Source organism: Taeniopygia guttata, chromosome 19, assembly GCF_048771995.1.
Source record: "Taeniopygia guttata chromosome 19, bTaeGut7.mat, whole genome shotgun sequence".
NCBI lineage: Eukaryota > Metazoa > Chordata > Aves > Passeriformes > Estrildidae > Taeniopygia > Taeniopygia guttata.
Window position 1 is genome coordinate 25,000 of NC_133044.1, and position 19,676 is coordinate 44,675.

At 40.7% G+C, this 19,676-nt stretch overlaps 1 protein-coding gene across 1 annotated transcript; it reads left to right on the forward strand.

Annotated features, from left to right (window-relative positions):
• Positions 1-386: 386 nt before the first annotated feature.
• On the forward strand, positions 387-19,660 carry SMTNL2 (smoothelin like 2). Its single transcript, XM_072916807.1, has 9 exons — positions 387-1,180; positions 7,137-7,227; positions 7,941-8,174; positions 8,858-8,911; positions 10,459-10,534; positions 12,569-12,739; positions 13,308-13,425; positions 14,741-14,892; positions 16,830-19,660. Exons 1-9 carry the CDS (start codon positions 776-778, stop codon positions 16,954-16,956), a joined length of 1,428 nt encoding a protein of 475 aa, XP_072772908.1. The 5' UTR covers positions 387-775; the 3' UTR covers positions 16,957-19,660.
• The last annotated feature ends 16 nt before the right edge of the window (positions 19,661-19,676 follow it).

A 19,676-nucleotide genomic window follows, 5' to 3' on the forward strand; every position in this document is an offset into this window, starting at 1 on the left:
ACCACGCACACAGATTGGATCTGCTGAACAACTTGGCAGTTTAATACTAATGCCCATGTGGGAAACGTGTGTGAACATGCCAGTTACAAGTTTCTGCCCAGAAAGCGCAGAAATCTGGCAGTTTGTCTAAGGGTGTATGAGCGTGCATTTCCATCTCTATGCCCTCAAAGACCGTCGTCTTCTCCCTTTGCCTCCGTGTTCCCCTGTGCATACTTTCACATCGTCATCGTCCAAGCAACCCGGGAAAGATCTGGCACTAACCCCTCCTCCCCTCGTTCTGTCTCTCTCCGATTCCTTCCCGACCCACATCTCCCACTTCTTCCTTCCCCCGGGCCGGCGCTGCCGCCCGATTCGAGCCGCCTCGCTCCCGCCCACAATCCATCGCGACCGACCCTCTCGGGCCCTCAGGTCCCCGGGCAGCCGTGACCGAGCCCGCGGCCCCGCCCCTTCCCCTTGCTTGTTCCACCATTGCCTCCCGAAATTCCATCTCCCCCTTCGAAGGAGTGTACGCTGAGCGGAGCAGACAGGGCAGCCGCACCAGCCGCACCGCTTCCGTGCGGCGGCTGCCCCGCCGAGCTCCAGCGCCCCAGCAGAACGGGCTGTGCCCGGCGGCGCCGGGGGCTGGGCTTAGGGCCGGGCTAGGGGCCGCCGGGAGGCACGGGGAGGGCTCAAAGAGGAGAGGCGACGGGGAAGGGGGAGACGGTCCGGCGTCTGCATTTAGCCGCTCCTGCCCCTCCTGCGTCCCTGCCCGCGCAGCCTGCGGTGAGCGGACACCATGGCCGGCGAGATCGAGCATCTGAACAGTCGGGAGGCGCAGACTGTCTGCGACGGCCTGGAACACTACGAGGACACGCTACGGGGCGCCGTCCGGGAGATCCATGTGGACATCCAGCTGTTCAAGCAAGGAGTAGGCCGGCAGGTGGAGGAGGTGCTGCGCCTCGCCAGCCCCCTGGCACAAGCTGTCTCTGAGCTGCAGCAGGAGAACCGGCGCCTGCGGGTACAGCTGGAGCGCCTGTCTCGGCAGGTGGAGGCCCTGGGCAGGTCGGCGGGGCTGCCGCAGGAGTGGGTGAACGAGGCAGCGAAGAGATCTCAGGTCGTGGAGCCCGGCTCGCCGGCGCAAGGTTCAGCCGACGGCGCGTTCTCCGGTCGTGCCAAGCTAACGGTCGCTGGCCGGAGCCAAGTAAGCGGCCAGCGAGACGGCAGGAGGGAGGGCCAAGGGTATGCATGAAGGGATGCTTCACGGGTGTTGCCAGATTGCACGGGATGTTTAGGGACACGGAGTTCCTCTTTTGCGGCATGGGGTCAGTGGTATTTTGGGAGGTGCTCTGAGAAATGGTCTTGGCTGTGATACCACCTGGAGATATACCTGATTATGGCCCTCTTTGTTCAGACTGGGATCTTGGTTAGAGCAGTAGCAGCCTGTCAGTTCCCTGTGGTTAGAAATAATAGGAGATGGGGAGATAGGGCAGTCTAGGCTATCAATGGATGTGTATATGTGAGTAATTTTGCATCCTTTTTGGACTTGATTCTGGGGGATCCGTGTGCCACCAATGCTGTTTGCCAGTTGGCAAGCTTGCAAAGGGGAGTCACTTAGCATATAGCAGGCAGTGGTTTCCCTAGGACGACATCCCACAGTGAGTCAGTTTTGCTGTCCAGCCACTGTCCCTCACCACTTCAGCTCATCCCTGAGAGGTTGACACAAGCTTTTGGGGTCTCCGTGACTTAAACTTGCACAAACGTAGTCATTCCTCCCAGTGATAAAACTTTCTGCAGTGTAATGGAGCATTATAACTTGGTGCACAGAAATCCCATTAGTGGAAAGCTCATCTGGTACTGAGATGTTTTGTGTAATCCTTTGTCTGCGTCTGTCTCTGTGATAAGAATTGAGAGTTCCCGTGCCATCTGTAACACCAGGACAGTGCAACCAGTTGGTATGCTGTGATTCGGTCACATAAAACAGGGCTACTAGAGACTTGGCTTTCACAGATGACAGCCTGTTTCATGTCCTCTTGGTTAAGCATGTCTTAAAGGGGTTTTAAGACTGTTGGAGCTTTAAAAAGCTGGTGTCTGGTCTATTCAGGCTTGGGGTTAAAGAAGAAAAGCTTGGAAGTTAAATTCACTAGAATTGGTGGGAATGAGTAGAGTCTGTACTGCATGCCAGCCCTCTTCATTCCTACTGACCTGTGAATGGGGGCATTGGGCTTCCTACATCTGGGCAAATGGAAAGGAAAAACTGCTGTTTGATACATTCTAGCAACTGCTGCCTTTCCCCCATGTGACAAAGATAAGCAGCATCCATACAACTTCCATACTGCTTCCTTTTTGTTCTGCGGAGCTATCCGCACTTGCTTGTATTGCAAGGGATTGAAGTAAACTGAGTGATATGGAAGGGACAAGGGATTACGGTCCCTCACTCCATCACCACTGCCTACACTGTGGTGTGTACTTCACAGTCTGTGAACACAGAGTCTTGCATCAATGTTATGGCCAATATCCAGCTTTATGTATCGGTCTGTGTTAAAGCACAGTATGAGCTTTTGTTTGGATGGGAACCTTCCTGCTTTGCTCTGAGGGTTCAAGGAAGATCACTTAAGTGCTGATTGTTCTTCAGTGCCCTCCCAACAATTTAGGCTGGAGAAGTTCCCAAGTTAGCAGAGCTGACCGAAAGGGAATTTCAGTACTGAGAAGTATGGGAAGTGCAGCTACAGCTATACACACCAAATGTGTGCAGTGAAAACATGAATTTGTGGGTCAGGTTCTGATGTGGCTACATGCAAATGGCAAAAGACCAAGACTTGATTGCTGAGACAGTTGCTCGGATTCTCTGTAATGAACACTGTTCCTTCGGTTGATTCCAATTTCCAAATTCTTATGACTGAAGCATTTGAAAAAGAATACCATAAATGGCACTGTGTATGTTTTCAGATACACGACCACCTATAATAAAACTGGTGACACTTCTAGTCTTAGTAAATACTTCTAATAATGCGAGACATGAAAAGCAAATAATACTGACCTGGAAATAATAGCAAATCAAGATGCAAATCTTGATTTGCAAATCTTTTGCGAATCTTTTGTTCCTGAAAAGATATATTGATTGAGTTCCTTTTTACTGTGCGATCGATGCAGCATTAATTGGATACCAGAGATTCTGAGCATCTTTGGCATCCGAGCCAAGAATATTGCTAGATTATTTGTCATGGTAATTTAATTAGGAAAAAAAATGAATCCAGGGAATTCCAAGCATAGTTCAGAAGCAAGGACACAAATCTCCTTTTAATTCTAATCTGGGCAATTTCTCCTATGATGTCTTTGAAAGCTGATATAGAGCAGTCTAAACGATGGTTTAGGTGGAATTTTAAATGGCTGTTAGCCACTCTGATTCAGAGGTCAGTCTTACTGTTATTTTGATATCAGACTGCAACTCAGCTCTCTTAACCATGCCAGAGTCTTGAGAGCTGCTTTCACAAAGGTGGAAAATAGGGGATATTTGAAGAGTTTGTTTCAAAGATCTAGATCCTAGAGCCATACCTGTGCTACTGAGCATTTACAAAGGAAGAGTTTTGATCTTTTTCTTGTTGGTCTGATTTTACATTTTGGCAGGAGCTTCATAACTTATGATATTTCCATAGTTTTTGTGATTGACCATGATGCCTTTATTAAGAGGGAGGACTAAAAGTACTTTATGGGTGTCCTGTTTTAAAACTGTCAGAAGAGGTTCTGTGTAACGTGGACAGATGGCTGCAGAGAAACTGCCTGCAGTGGTCAAAGCTGCAGAGAGATAGATAGCTGGCTATGACCACCTATGAAAGTCTAGAAAAGTATTACCCATTGGGATCTCTCCCTGATGACCTAATGGCACCCAGCACTTAGTCAGCCTGCGAGTAACTGCATAAGACACAACTTGGGTGTATATAATGACCTACGTATTTCCAGAAAAGATGAGCTGAGAGAGCTGGGGTTATTCAGCCTGGAGAAGAGAAGACTTCAGAGAGACCTCATTGTGGCCTTTGAATATTTTAGGGCGCTTACAAAAAGGAGGGTGAGGGACTTGTTTTTGTATTGGCAGATAGCAACAGGACAAGGGGCAATGGTTTTAAACCATTCAAAGAGGGCAGGTTTAGATTAGATGTTAGGAAGAAACCGTTCACTCAGAGGGTGGTGAAGCACAGGTTGCCCAGGGAAGTTGTGGATGCCCCATCCCTATCAGTCTTTGAGGCCAGGCTGGATGGGCTCCTGAGCAACCAGATCTAATGCATGGAATCCCTGCACATGTGAAGGTGTTGAAACAAGATGATCTTTATGATCCCTTACGACCCAAACCATTTTATGGTTCTATAATGACAGTGAGATTACATAATTAATAGAGCATGACATACTCTATTTCCAAACTATCTTAACGCCTATGTTTGATAAAGGAAGTCTGTTGGTTTAACTTCTTTATTATTCTCTTATACCTCCTCCAAGTGTCCTTTTGGAATGGTGACATTTCAAGGTTGCCTTGATCCTTCTCTAGATTATTTTTGTTGTTGTTTGTTTTGTTTTAATTCACTATGGTATAGCCACAGGCACCTGCTGAAGCTGCTAAGGAAGAATTGTTCCCTCCTATCCATTTATATCCAGGCTTACTTCAAAAAAGGTTCTATGAGAAGTACTCCTATTGTTTTTCTTCAGTGCAATAGCTTTTCTAATATGTCCATGGTGTTCAAGGCTTTTTCTTCATATAGCAGGGTTAATTACAGATAGAAAATACTTGTACTGTCTTAATGACATGGCTTTCTAGTAGTAGATTTAAGGGGTAAATGTGGTACCCTCTTGCTGGTGTCTGTCTGGCTTGTTTGCATTTCCTCAAAACTTCATTGTTCCCAATATCTGATATATTAGTGATCTCTATATATGCAAGGAACAGAGTGTGAAACCTTATCTTTGTGGCAGTCAGTGGCGACATTACTGTTCATTAGAGTGAAGCAACAATTTCACCTATCATATGTAAGAAGAAGGAGATGTCCTTCTCCTAGATAAACAGCATTTCTAGAACCAGTGATTTGTATTGTGACCCTTGTGGTAGTTGGTAGTTTTATGAAAGACACTGAATGACTGAAATCTATCACTTGAGTGAGAGTAATATCATTTGTGTCTGTCATTCTTCTAGAATTTTGCCCTGTTGCAAACAGAATCTTGAAGACGTAACAGACGTGCACCTTAGATGTTCAGCGAGCAAATAACAATTGTATTTCTTTTTTTTTTCCTAATCTTCTCAACTGGTGCTTATTTTTTCTGAATGCATTGAATTTTTACTACTGGCTTGCGATAATTGCAGCTTCTGGTTATGGATCTCCAAAGTGTAACTACTTTGCAGCAAAGGAGGAATTCCAGCAGCCCTATAACTATGGAAAGTATTATCACCCTCCATTACATGGAGACCTCTGAGCTACACAGAGATTAGTTCTACAAGCAAGCTTGGATAAGGCATCCACAATATTAGTGTTAACTTTCTTTTCTTCAAATTCATCAGTTGTTCATTGTGTTGTTATCATAGGAGTTGTGTACTTCTTCTTATTAAGAACAGATATGTGTAGTTATCCCTCTGCTATTTATAATATATGTAAGCACTGACAGAAGTAATATTGTAAACACATATGTTTGTCAGAAGCTTGGCATCTCCAAAGTGGATTTTGAAAGTACTTCAGCCTGACACTACTAAATGCAGGTCAGAATCTGATCTCAAATCCTCCCACTGTTCTGTCAGCACATGGGCCTTCTTCCCCATCCTCCAGCCTGGTATCAGTTTCTTCTTTGGCACTGTTAGCCAAACTGTAGCAGCCAGGTTTGCATGAAATAAGGTAATGCAGCACTTGACGTTGCATTAGAAAGCCAGTTCAGTGTGTAGAATGCTACGTGACCTTTGCAACGATCATGTAATTTGATGATTTTACTCACCCACACTTCCACAGCTTATAAAAGTAGATTCATGTTTACGGTCTACACAGGCATTCTTCATATTCAGGTCGTAATGACTGACATGAATGGCTAAGCAGTTCTAACCGTGTATCATGGGTACATTCTAGGGAGCTGCATTAGCTATGCTTTACATTTCATTTCTGGATGTGGACAATAATTGTTGACTGGGATCTCAATTGCACTAAATGCAGCAATAAAATTCTGAAGCCCTGATTCCGTGTGGTTTCTATAATTAATATTTGTTTAATTGGTATTTTTCTCAATCCTGACAGCTAGTGATAACCGAGTTTATTCGTGCACAGTACCTTTTTCAAAAGTTTCAAAATAGGGTTTTTTCCCCAGAAATTAAAACATCTGCATACAACGACACAATCAATGAATGTTTTTGTGGACTGTGTCTTGGGGAATTTCTCTCTACTACTTTTAGCTACTGCTTCTTTTTGGAAACTTAACTGCAGTAATCGTGTATCCGTGAAGCAGTTTCTTCTTCCTCTAGTTATGCAGCCAAAAATCACATAGTTTCTCACAGTTTAACATACCCCTTCACCCCCCAAAAAACCCCAGCCCAACCAGCCAAAAAGCCCAATCAAACGAACAAACAAAAAAACTCCACAACCGCCTACTAAACCCACAAAAAAATTCCTGGCTGATTTTTTTGGAATTATATTGACAGCCATTATGAGGCGAATTTATGCTTTTGCGAGAAAAAAGCTATCCTTACAAAAGTTACATATTATAAAATAGCTGTAGTGTCCTAGGATTTAATTTACTTTGTAATGCCTGTACAATATGTTTTTATACTGTAATTTCTTTCTGCAGCAAATAGAAAAAAATGCACAGCATTATTGCATGCAATCTCAATCAATTTCTCCACTGTTACATCAAGTCTTTTGTTTATCACCATTGCAGTGGATGGTGATACCTTTATCTAACAGAAGATAACACCTCCTAGGTGCTTGGGGTCCGTTAAGGACATGTGTGTGAAGACTGATTTAGGTTATGCATTGCCAAGGCTTCATTTGCAGGCTCAGCTCCTGGGGTTAGGTAATTGTTCCTTTCTTATTTTGTGGTCACTTGCACAAGGAAGACCTGCTCTTGGCAGTGTTTCTGTATATTCTTCTCACTTTTGCTACTGTTTGAAATTTAGCTGTCATGTCTGTGTTCTGTTCTGACAGAGTGTAGACCTGGATGACCACCAGAAACCTGAGTTTAGAAGAGTTTTTAGTTCTTCCATCATTGAAAATGGGCATCGATCTTCATCATCAGGTAGGAACAGGCCATGAAATGAAGTAGCACTGCTTGTAAAATACCTGATCTTGGCAGTCATAGAGCAGGACTCACATTTTGGAAGGATTAGAATCTGCTATAGTTTCAGGATAGGTATTGTCCAGTGGCACCAGTACTTTATTTCATAACTAGGAGTTTAACTTTTATACTTTGGCTTTACTGTTAAGCATGTACTGTGGTGTTTCATAAATTGGAGGCTATTACTGCTGCATTAACTTGAGACGTGAGCGATAAGGCCTTCTATGCTGGGTGCCATTGTAGTCTTGCATCCCAAAACATCTTGCAAATCACCCATCCACTTCTGTCATCCTTCAGTGGAGGAAAGACTTAGCATCTCTGCTTTAGAGAAAGTCATACAGTGTTTCATAAAACCATAAACAAAAATGCTGCTTCCTTAACTGGGGCAGGAGATTGAGAGTGTGGGCTGTGCCGAGGAAGAGAAGCTTGCCAAATGCAAATGCTAGTATATTAATGATCTGAAGACATTGTTCCTGCTGAGATTCATGTAGAGTAAGTGTGATCACTGAAAGGATCGCTCGGGCTCTGGTTGCTTCTACTATGTAAATGGTACAATGTTTCACAGGGGATTGAGTCCAATGACCTGTAAAATAAAGTTGTTGCACGAACATTGATTTGTAGCTTTGTTACAAACTTCAAACAAATTTACTTCCCCTCTCACGTTTTTTATTCAGGTCAGGCAAAAGTCACCCGTGAACTGACCTGCTTTCAGATGTCAGAATCTTCATCCCCCGAAGCCCATGCCCCTGCAGTCATCTTACAGATGCCCCACCTTCCCGTTACTGCAGTAACCAGGACATCTGAGAAGTTTTCAGGAGAGAACATCTGTCCAACCAATACATCTTCTTGCCTGCTGGGACAAGGAAAGAGCACAAATACAATGGGAGTAAAATCTTCTAACCAGCCAGGTAAAAGAGAAAAATAACTTGCTGAAGCAGTATTCTGTTTCCTTTCTTCAACTGCTGCTATGAGTATTGTCCTGTGACCTCGTGGTAATTATGAAACCTTGCTTCTCTGGCTATATATCCCATTGTGGGACACTCCAGTTTGGAATACTGTGGGTCCTAGCTGGAGGTTTTGGCTGTAATGTCACATCTGCAGAGAATTTTTGTGCCTAACATAGTCGAGTTTTTAGTGAAGCGTATCTTACAGCACAGTTACTGAATTCAGTAAGTTACTGAATCTCTTAAACATATCCAGCTCTTTTCATGAAATTTGTGGACATTATTAGTGCTTTGGGACTGGAGGCCCTTCGAGAAGTTAGACAGATATTTGGCCAACAGGTTCCAATAGTAATTTGGAGGAAGGAATGACTGACAGCAGTCTGACACACAGACACATGTCAGAGACTGCAGAATCTTAGTTATATTGCAACTGAGTTTAAAAAAAAAAATTGCATGGAAGCCATTCATCCTTTGCTGTGACACTTACAAATTGGACTATATAAATGGGTCAGAAATTACAGAAGGAGACTGGGATGGGATTGCTAGCAAGAGTTAGAGATCATTTGCAGGTTATTCTTTCACTTTTTATCTTACTAAAACTAAGAATGTAGCAAACACTTCCTTTGTCTTTGTTTGTGCTGATACAGTGAAGGACTGGAATTCAATTACAATGAAAACAATGGATTCATCTGCCACTGGAGGTGAGTATTCCTATCTGCATGCCCTTATGCAACAAAAATTGAGGGTGATTCTGTGGCTTTTGGGGGATTCAGATCTGAGCATGTAGTTTTGACTTGTAGGTACATGGTAATACTAATATTGCTAACAAGTCTGTATGCAGACTTGTAGAATCATGAACACTTGTTCTACTTCATCAGAGTCTCAATCAGTTCAAAGTGTGGTGTACTTACCCTTATTTACACAGTGATGTACATGTGTACTGTTAGGCAACCTCTGCAGTGGAAACCATAAGCGCCAGAAAAGTGTGGCAGGCAGACAGCTTGAGCAGTGAAGATTTCAGCTGATCAAGTGAAAACTGTGGCTGCACACAAAGCAGTCGGAAAGTGGTGTGCCCACCCATGTGTATTGAAGCAAATTACTATGAGTGAGATAAAAGTAAGGAGTCTCCTTTGTAATATAAATGTGGCAAAGGATTAAATGCTTTAAAGATTTCTGATTTCAGTTGAAAGAGATGAGTTGAGCTCTCTCCAAAAGTACCTCTGATTGCTGTCACCAAGTTGTTACTGTATGCACAATATACTGGCATTTCACATTTGTCTCAAGTGTTGGTTTATTTAGCAAAATGTGTAGCCCTTCCAGAATAAGGATTACATTCCTCCTCATCTGAAAACATCTGAGATTGGCATAAATATCTGCCAATTTTTAGTGGTCACAAATTTGTCACACCTGTATGCTGGTATCTACCAGTGTGTTTTACATGAGCAATGTAGTTGATCTGGATCACTTCTATAAGAAAAGGAGAGAATTCTGCATTTTCAGAGAGCAAGAGCGATCAGGCTGAATTGCTTCTAAGATGGCAGTCCTTTGTGTATAGAAGGAGCTTTCAAGAAATAGTTGCTGATTTATACAACAAATTTTGGCTTTGGTACGTTAAAATTGGGCAAGACACTCCACTGTTTTGCAATTATGGAACATAGCTGGAGTCCAGAGCTGAGCCCTAAGAGGCAAAGCACATAAGGTAGAACCTGAGAGGTGGAGGGAGGAAGATGCAAAGTTAATTTTAAGCCACATTTGCAACTTCGAGTCTGTTCTACTTTACAAACTAAAATGTCTTCCTGGTAGAAATTAGATCATTTAAATTATGCACTTAATTACATTAAACTCCCCTGAGCTTGTCTGCTAGAATGACTTTTGCAAGCGCCACTTTTTCCTTTAACTGAAATGTCACTGGCAGTGTGCCCTCTTCTGGGAACTGCACATGGGCCTGAAGTGATCTGACCTTCTGACTGCAGTTCTATCAAAGACATCCTCTCGGAGTCTTTTCTGGTATGCTTACGCTATCCTCGCTGCAGTGCAACAGTTTTACAAAGGAATTGAACTGCTGGGGAAAATCCTCCCCCAGCTTGTTAGCTCATATGGAAGTCAGAGGCCTGCAGTTTTACAGTGTGGTGAGTAAAAATTGATGTGTGTCTATCCATCAGGAAAGCACATGGGGAAAATTTATTTTTGAAAGCACATGAGGAAAGTTTCTAAGATGCACTAATGCATCTTTTCTGGTTTTATATAGAGAATGCTACTTCTGTCACCAAGCCTGCCTCAACTATGAACTATGGGCTGCGTAGTGGAGCCAAAACTGGTGAAAGGTATGCATTTTTTGTGACATTTTGTTAGGCCATGTGGTCAATGTAGTCTCAAGGGACAGGTGTTCTGCTGACTTGGAAAATAGATGAGTCCCAGATGCTGTTTTAAGCACTGGATGTGTAATTGTACATTAATCTACTTGCCCCATAATCTCTTACATTAACATAGGTAGTTCATTTAATGTATGTATGTACATACATTAAATTACATTAATGTACATTATGTATGTACTGTGTCCATCAACATGAAAATGGGCATATTCCTCTTAACTACACTTCTACTTTCAGGGAATAACCAATCAATGACTACTGGAATTATCGCACTATCTGTACTAAAACCATCCTAGTGATGTGCTGTACGTAGTAATTTTCATTCAACACAGCAGTCCTTATATTCATACCTTGAATGTTCTCAGGTGAAATGTACCAGGTTATTTATTGATCGTACTTCTCATGGGAAATCAGCAACCTGCTGTATATATACTATATGTCTAGTTTGAGGATCACTCATTCCCCCTAAATCCCTTGGATGACTTGCTCTTTTGTACCTCTGATTCCTGTATCAGGGCCATATCCTGGTTAATCCTCACACCTTTCTTTTCACGAGGCATCTAATAGGCTGAACATCAACATCACACCTGTGATTACAGCTTTGGATAGTCTTAGCACATTTGGCTCTTTTTTTTTTTTTTGTGGGGAGCGCTTCTTCAGGCTGCCCCACCAGTGCACCAAAGAACAAATGAGTCACTGGTGCTATATTTTAAGCCTGTTAAAGGCTGTGAGCTTTCCTCTGAGCTAAGTGGAACAGAGATGAGAAAGGACAAAATTTTACAGAGCACTTTCAAGTAGACCTAACTGTGGATTTCCACGTTGTTTTAGTCTTAATCAGTAAGATTATCGGTGCTTGATAGTGGTGGATTTTTGTTGGGAGGAGGAAGCTGTCAGGTCCTTTGAAAACATAACTATAAATATACTCATCTGTGTTGAAATTAGTAGTTTGGTCTTATTTTCCAAAAATAAGATGATTACCACCAAATATCCTTACTTTGTCTAGCCTAGAGTTTAATTTGTAGATAAATGTCTTGCTGAGAGCTACTACGCATTCATTATTAACTGAAGAGTTGCAGTTGCTTAGTAGAGGATTACATATCACAATTACTCCTGGCATATCCAGACAACTTTAGCATGCAAAATATCCATCAAGAAAAAAATTAGAGATAAGAAAGTTTAAATCCCTTAAATTAGGCTTGTGTCTGCCTTGAAAACAATCCCAAATTAGGCCTTACATTTCTTCCGAGGTAGTTCCAACATCAGCACTTCAGTATTAGAGTCATGATACGCTGAGCACCCTAGAGAACTTGGTGTCATACCCGACCTCCATCTGTACCAGAAATTAACGCGTGACACTGTTGTCATTGTTCTTTGCCTGTTTCCCTATCTCTGTGATAAGGAATAATTCCAAATGCAATGTTTGGCTTGCTTCATTAATGCCAGTGAAGCAGTATATGGCTCAACCAAACACAAATTAGAATGTAATCCTGTATTTCTCAATCACATATACAGCTTGCAGTCAGTAAAGCAACACTGTCAGGAGATCAGAATTCTGTGCACTAGAAGTAAAAATTTCAAAAGTACTTTCTGACTTCAAGTTTCATTTTAAAAATGTCACAGCCTCCAAGAAGCCTTAAGTTGGAAATCAATGGGATTTAGTGCTCCTGTCTGGCCACATCTTTATTTTTGTCTTCTGTTTTTTCTTGAAGGTTTTGAATTGTTGTTCTGCTCAGTGCTACAAAGTGCTTGTGGCTTGTCCAGCTGTGTCTTCTTTGTAACAGTACCTTAGGGGCTTCAATACTTAAGTGCTGTTGTGTGTCATAATAATTTCACTTTTATTAACATAGCTTTTGACTCATGCAGGTTCTCTTGAAATAGATCTTTTGGAAGGTTTAGAGACACCAGTTGAACCTTTATGCTGGCTCTTGTCACTGCAGAGAGTTACTTTTTTGTTTACCACGTACTTTTCACGTTATCTTTCTCCAGTGCCATTGACAGTTACTGTGAGGTGACCCCCAGCTCTCAATCACCTCCTCCTACTGTGCATCGCCAAGTTGAAAGGAGGCGAGAGTTGGTGCGGTCTCAGACACTCCCACGGACTGCAGGAACGCAGGCCAGGAAAGCGCTTTTTGAGAAACTTGAACGTGATGATGGAAAGTACGTCTCAGTCCTTGTCTCCAGAACGGTTTGTTAATGGGAAACTAATTTGTCAGTTATTACCAGCAGAGTACAGCTGGGTGGGAGAACTCTCTCTGTGTAGGATTTGGAGCTAAGGGACAATATAAGGTCTCTAAAGTTTCACTGACTTTACAGACCAAGCCTTGGAAATTCACAGCTACAGATTCCTCTGACTTTGAAGTTGTTCAGCTGAAGCAGCAGGTGCCTTTTATGAGGGAAGAGTTCTGTGAAAGCTGCCTTCTCCATCGTTATAGGAGACTGCAAATATAGTGACTTTCTGTGTTGCCATTCCTCGAGGATCAAAATATGGACAGTTCTTGATGGGAGTATCATTTAAATAAAAGAGGGCCTGGAATTGGAATTATGGCTTTCGTTTAATAAAAATTACATTTCTCTTGCAGGACCAACAAGTTGAGATTTCAGCAATATGTTTCTTAAATATCACCTGGGCAGGGGCTGACCTGAGCAAAGTTGTATAAATGTTCCTGACACGTAGGTTTAAGTTTTTCTAGAATGTAATTTAATTTGGTCTCTGTTAATTTTCCAGAGGAAAAGGAGAATCCAGAGCTAAGCTGAAGAGGTCGCTGAGTTTTGGGGTTGCCAGCGCTAGCAGCATTAAACAAATTCTGTTAGACTGGTGTCGCTCAAAAACCATAGGATACAAGGTAAAGACATGCTAGTATTTTCATCTCGTTCTTTTTTGTTTCAAGAGAATTTGCCAAATTCTGTACTCAAAGAGTGAATGTAAAATATGCTAGAGAATGAGTTAATTCCTCAATGTCATCAATTTTTGTGTGGGTAACGTGAACACGGTTTGTGTAGGCGGCACTTCAAGACTGTCAGTGACTGCATGAATGAGATTCTGTATGTCTATTAAAGTAATGCATTAGTGTTTTTCTAAAAGCTTTTTGTGCTTATGGATATAAATTTCAGTATATGCTCAAACTTTTTTTTTCTTAGTTGCAGGCTGTAATTTTTTATTCACATTATACATGACAAGTTCTGAATACATGAAGACTATGGCCATTTTGCTACATGCAGACCCAAGTACTCTGTTAGTATTCAAATGAATTTGTAGTAAATGGTTGAGTTTGAATCACATTGTGAGTAAATTTTTGTGAGGTAGCATCAGTGTCACTAAAAGAATACAGCAGTTGAGATTTTATTTGTTTTACCTGGCCTTAAACTGCAACTGTCAAAGAAATACAGATTTTTTTTTCCCCCTAGGGTTTTCTTTGTGTGTTTAGTATGTTTTTCAATGTTACTAAATGTGCATAATTATTGCTAAACTGTACATTATAGTTTAAATAAGCAGAACTAATTAAAATTATTGTTAATTGCTTACTAGAAAAGCTGGGGCTTGAATTTTATATGATGGGAAAGCAGCATGAGACAAAAGCACAAATATATTTCTTTTCACTGTGGCATTTGAAAGTAACAGTAAGAATTTTTTTTGAGAATCAAGTTGTGCAGTAGATATGATTTTTCCTATATTTCTACCTATCTGTGTGTAAACAGATATTGAATTGGGCAAAGCAAGCAAGCATAGGCTTTATCTAGTGTTTTTCTCAAAATGAACTGTTCTTCAATTTTAAATCCTCCATAGCGTGATTATGGTTATATATAAGCAGTATCCTTAGTTTCCACAGATACTGAGCTGGTGCATTGGGCCTGCCCCAGTGCTCACTGGTGTTGATAAGATTCTTCACAGTATTTTCAGTGGGCTTTGGATGAGGGACCTTGACTAGGCGTCTGCTTTGGATCTGAGTATTTCAGGCAAGGAGCTTTTATTGCTGAGTGTGCAATTTTTTTCCCCAGGATGTCAACAATGAAATGGACATACAAAGATGGGAAGAAAAAAATAAAGTCTATGCTCTTGCTTGTGGGAAAGAATGATAGAAAACTGCATTGAACAAAAGCAGCTGCTCTTATTTGTTCCCCTGTACTGCATTAATATGTGTATTTTTTTCATCATGACAGCACATTGATCTCCAGAACTTCTCCTCAAGCTGGAACGATGGGATGGCATTCTGTGCTCTTGTACATTCTTTCTTTCCTGAAGCTTTTGATTATAATAAGCTTGACCCAGCTAATCGCAAGCAGAACTTTGAGCTGGCCTTCACAACGGCTGAGTGAGTACATTAGCGCTCTGTGAAGTGCTTCCAGTTCAAGTCTAATGCACCTGAGCAGCAGTGAAGAGTTTCATTATTATTCTTTTTGACTCTGTATTGATGCCTTGGAAGGCTACCTAGAACAGAGGCTAGACAGTGTTAAAGGAATAAAGTAGGTGTTTAGTAAAAAGGCCTTCAAAGGATACACCTTGGGCAGTACAAGAGCCTGGGCGAGGCTACACCCGAGATGGACGATGGATCACACGTTTTCACACTTTTGTAAGTTTTGGTCCATTTACCTATAGGAGTTAATTCATATTATGAAGCTCCATCCTCCGAGATTGCTCTCCTCAATTCGCTGCTGTTTATACTTTCTGGACCTGAAGCTGCAACGGTGTCCTTGGTTCTCAGGCTGGGAAAGGATTGTTTTGTCTGACTAAATTGTGAAGAGAACTTGCTAACACTTTATATGGAGTTCTGACTTATATACTGATGCAGTACAGAATCTGGATAATATGAAAGCTAAAACTTAAAGCATCAGTATTACTAGCTTGCATGTATCATGCCAAAAAAGACAATAAAGCTCTGCAGAAAAACACATAGAACATGTGAGAGATTTCACCTCTGACTGTACCTTGTTTTGCTTGAAAAAGAACAAAGGTTGAATTCAGTGTAAGTACAGATCAAGTCTGTGAACTTCTCAGTATCTCAACCAGGTAACTGCATTTCTGAAAACAGGCAGAGTTAATACCCTCAGTCACATTATCCAGATTCTTTTTTATGCTGTAAAGCAGGTAATTGAATGCTAACTTATTTGTTAAAGTCATTATGAATGTGAACCTGATAGTCAGAGATAGTAACATTTTTGAGCTTGTATCAACACGATTCTTATGGTAAGACCACTCCATGTGGTATGCAGCTGGGTTTGGTACACTTTTTCCAAATGATAACAGGCGGTAGGAACACATGGCTAGTGAGGTAACTTAAAGAACTGGATTTGCCATTGACTATTCAGAAAAAACCTTTCAAATTTCGTGACATAATGTTGTTTCCCCTTATTGCAGCCTAAAGCAAAGGAATGAATTTGGAAAATACAAGTATTTTTATAAGTACACATATATGTATGTATAAAAAAAATTTGTTGCTTGTCAGTGAATTGAAGGAGATTCTGTGATACTTTTAGGTGATTGATCTCTAAAAATGATCTACAACTCTAAAAGGAAAGCTGCAGTGTTCTTCTACCTCAGTTTATGTAAACAGTTAGTTTAGGGGAGAACAAAAGAAACCACAACACAACACTAAGAAACATTAGGTGAGAGAAAATTACAGAAATTACTATTCATAGCTATGATTGCCTTTAAACTGATTTATTTGAATGCCAGTGAAGGCTATTTTCTCAATTATTGCTATTCACCCCAGTACTAGCTGTGCTGATAAAATTGATTCCTGCTCTTGTGATTTTTCATCTGAAGCCTCTGCAGATCGTTCCTTTCTGCTGGTCCAGATCACTCACATCTTGAAGATATGGTGGTGGTGGAGAACAAACAATTCACAGCCACATGGACTTTCATCAGCACATCTCATCTCCTCCTGAGTTTTTCCATTCTTTTGGAACTCCCTATATATTAACCAAAAACTGAGACATGGGCAGAGTAGTATGAGATTGGGATACATGCTACAGAGGAATGTGGAATGATAGTGAAGAAAGCACCACCCCTCCAGGGCTTAAGACCAGATCCCACTATAAAGCAAGAGACAGAAAGAATAGGAATATTCCATGGTCATAAAAAGAACAGTGTCCAGCCTGACCCTGCTCAATTCATTGTGAAACGAAATGCTGCCGATAAACCTCAGGATTTCATAAGGGTTTCAATGGTGCTCAAATCACAGCATCAGATGAATCCTGGAAGCAGTTATGTAACTCTTGATTTGCTGTATCTGTTTTATTGTTAATACAGGAAAATGGCTCACTGTGACCGTCTGATAGAAGTGGAAGACATGATGGTGATGGGTCACAAGCCAGATCCCATGTGCGTCTTCACCTATGTCCAGTCTCTGTACAGTCATCTACGACATTTTGAATAAAACCATCGACACCTCTCCAGCCAGAAGGGTCAAGTACAGCATGCTAACAGGAAGACTGACATTTTGCAAATGGAACACAGTATTATTTCTTGCTTTGTACTGTCCCTTTGCTTACATTCAGCTGTGTAGCTGGCTGACTGAAGTATTGCTGAGCAGTGCCCTGAAGTGTTGATCACATCACCGTGTCAGTAATACGGAAATAGGCTTGAAAAAGACAAAAAGACATTGTTAAAGGCAAATATTGTCATTTTGGTGCTAGTAGTAGATTGGATTTTTATGTTTAAAGATCACAGGAAGCAAATGTACTTCTCCTGTATGTAAGGCTGGGGACAATTTTATGCAGTGATTCTGCTATGAAGGTGTTCCATCTTAAAAAGCAGGTAAAACTCTAGAAGATAGCACCTTCAGTTTCACTTCTCTATTGAGCATAGTACAAAAGAAATAGCAGATGGACAAGGAAAATTCTGTTTAGCAAATAATAACTTAGAGTGCTCAGCCACTAGGGCAATAATGCCTCTCCTCCAACCCTACCCCTCCACTCTAGCATACACACACACTGAGATCAAACAGGCATTGGTTTGTTCTCTTAAAGCATAAAGAGAGCATAACCTTTTGTCTGATGAGTGTGGTGACAGATTACTACATTACATAATGGCATTTGTCTGTAATGGTCAAATCTAATAGTATATGCCGAGAGGGTTGCTAATGCCTCTACTGGCAGTCCTGGGGATTAATTTCTTGATAAGACTAGCAACAGTTGGGACTGTTCTTTGTCTGAGATTGTGTGTTTGCGTGGTTTAGGACTGCAGGAAAGGTAGAAGCTAGCAAGGTACAAAATTCTTTGAACAGTTATAATAGAAACAAGCCTATAATGTGCTTTTACCTGGATTTATGGGGTGAGCAGCTCTTCAGTGTGGACAAGAGTGAACTCTTTACAACTTGTTCAGTACAAATGCTGATTCTTTGGCAGATGAACAATACACAACTTGTTCAGTACAAATGCTGATTCTTTGGCAGATGAACAATACACAAAAATATATATGAAAGACGTGGGAGTTTTGAAATAGTTTCAAAAACTTTGCACTAGTTTCATTTTTCAGTTAAATTAATATTAAAACCACAGTACAGTTAGATTATTCCAGATTAATGGACTAAAAAAAGCCTTCTAAAATTATTTCTTCCCTACGAACAGGCTCATAGAAAGAAAAAACTGAAAGCCACAAATCATCTGCTCATGCTAGAGAATGTTTTTCAACCTGCCCTTGTGCATTTTGTAGATATTTAGAAAAATTAATTTGGTTCTGTATTGATGACAATTTATAATAAAACATATCAAGCATTCTTCAGATTTATTGCATCTTTTTAGAATAATGTGACAGATAACCAAGTAAAATCAGTGAAAAGACAGAGCTTTTACTTAAAAGATTTTTGTTCCAGTCATGATTCTGTGTGCTCTGAATTTCAGTTTAAAAAGTACGTAAGTTCAACTGCATTTGAAACATGATTTTAGTTCAGTCTCCCTTTCTAGTCTAGTTTACTTAAAAACCATGAATGAAGCAACTGCTTTGTTAGTATATAAATGCCATTGCCTTCAGTTTTTTACTTTGTCTTGAATGATTATAATTCTGAGGTATAAGTGTGAGCCTGTAGCTCTACCATATGCACTGTAAGGATAAACACATTGTACTTATGTTTTGGGGGAGTTTTGAGGAGCAATCTGCCCAAAACTTGCACACACAATACACCTATTTACATTCTTACAGTAGAATACTTTTTATTGAGTAGCAGAGGAAAGGTCCATCATAACTACAACAAGAGGGGCAATACTGGCTTAATACATCGCATTCCTTCACAGTCCGAGGTCATAGATGATATAACTGTGTGATATGAGTGCTGAAGACGCAGGTAAGTGCTTGGCCAATTTAGCCCTAATAGCATATAATTTTATAAAGGGACTTTTAGACTGTAAAATGATTGCAAATTCAACAGGGTGAATCTACATACTTCCTGTAATTTTGTTTTTGCATCTACCCACAAGGTATTTGTACAGGTTTTCTAAAGTCTTCCTGCTTCAGAGAGGTGATTGTAAAGATATCTGGGACTTACCAACCACCTGTTTGCAGGAAAGTGTAAGACTGTAAGCTGAGTTGATCTTTTGATGGTTTGTGTGAAAGGGTTAGGGAGATAGTGCAGTGCTATGACATACTTTTAAAAAAACTTACAGCTTTGTGCATTAAGAGGTCTGCTCTATATGAATGACCTCAACTATTTGTTATGATTAAATTGAAATTAAAGTATATAATGTATGCCCCCAATTGATTTTTCAGTATTTTTATTTTTAAATAAATGCAGAGCATGTGTGTATATATGACAGTGTGTTTAGCATGAATGGTAAAAGAACAATCTATTAAGTTGGCATAGTATATATTTTACAGAAATTGACTGTTTCTTAACTTTTCTAATGTTTATTATATCTAAAAGTAAATCTATAGTTGTTTATTGACAACTTGATAATACTTTTAAAGGCTAAATCAGTTTGTTCTGTGCAATATTTTCAAGATAATGTCAGCAGAAACATCATCTACTTTTTAAGACTAAGCTTCCCATAGCAGCAGTCTTTCTCTTTTCAAGTGTAGTAACTGGATGAATGTCTTTCATCACTTCTCTGTGTGATATTTCCAATAAAGTGTTTAATCTAAAACTATGCTCAAACCCATACT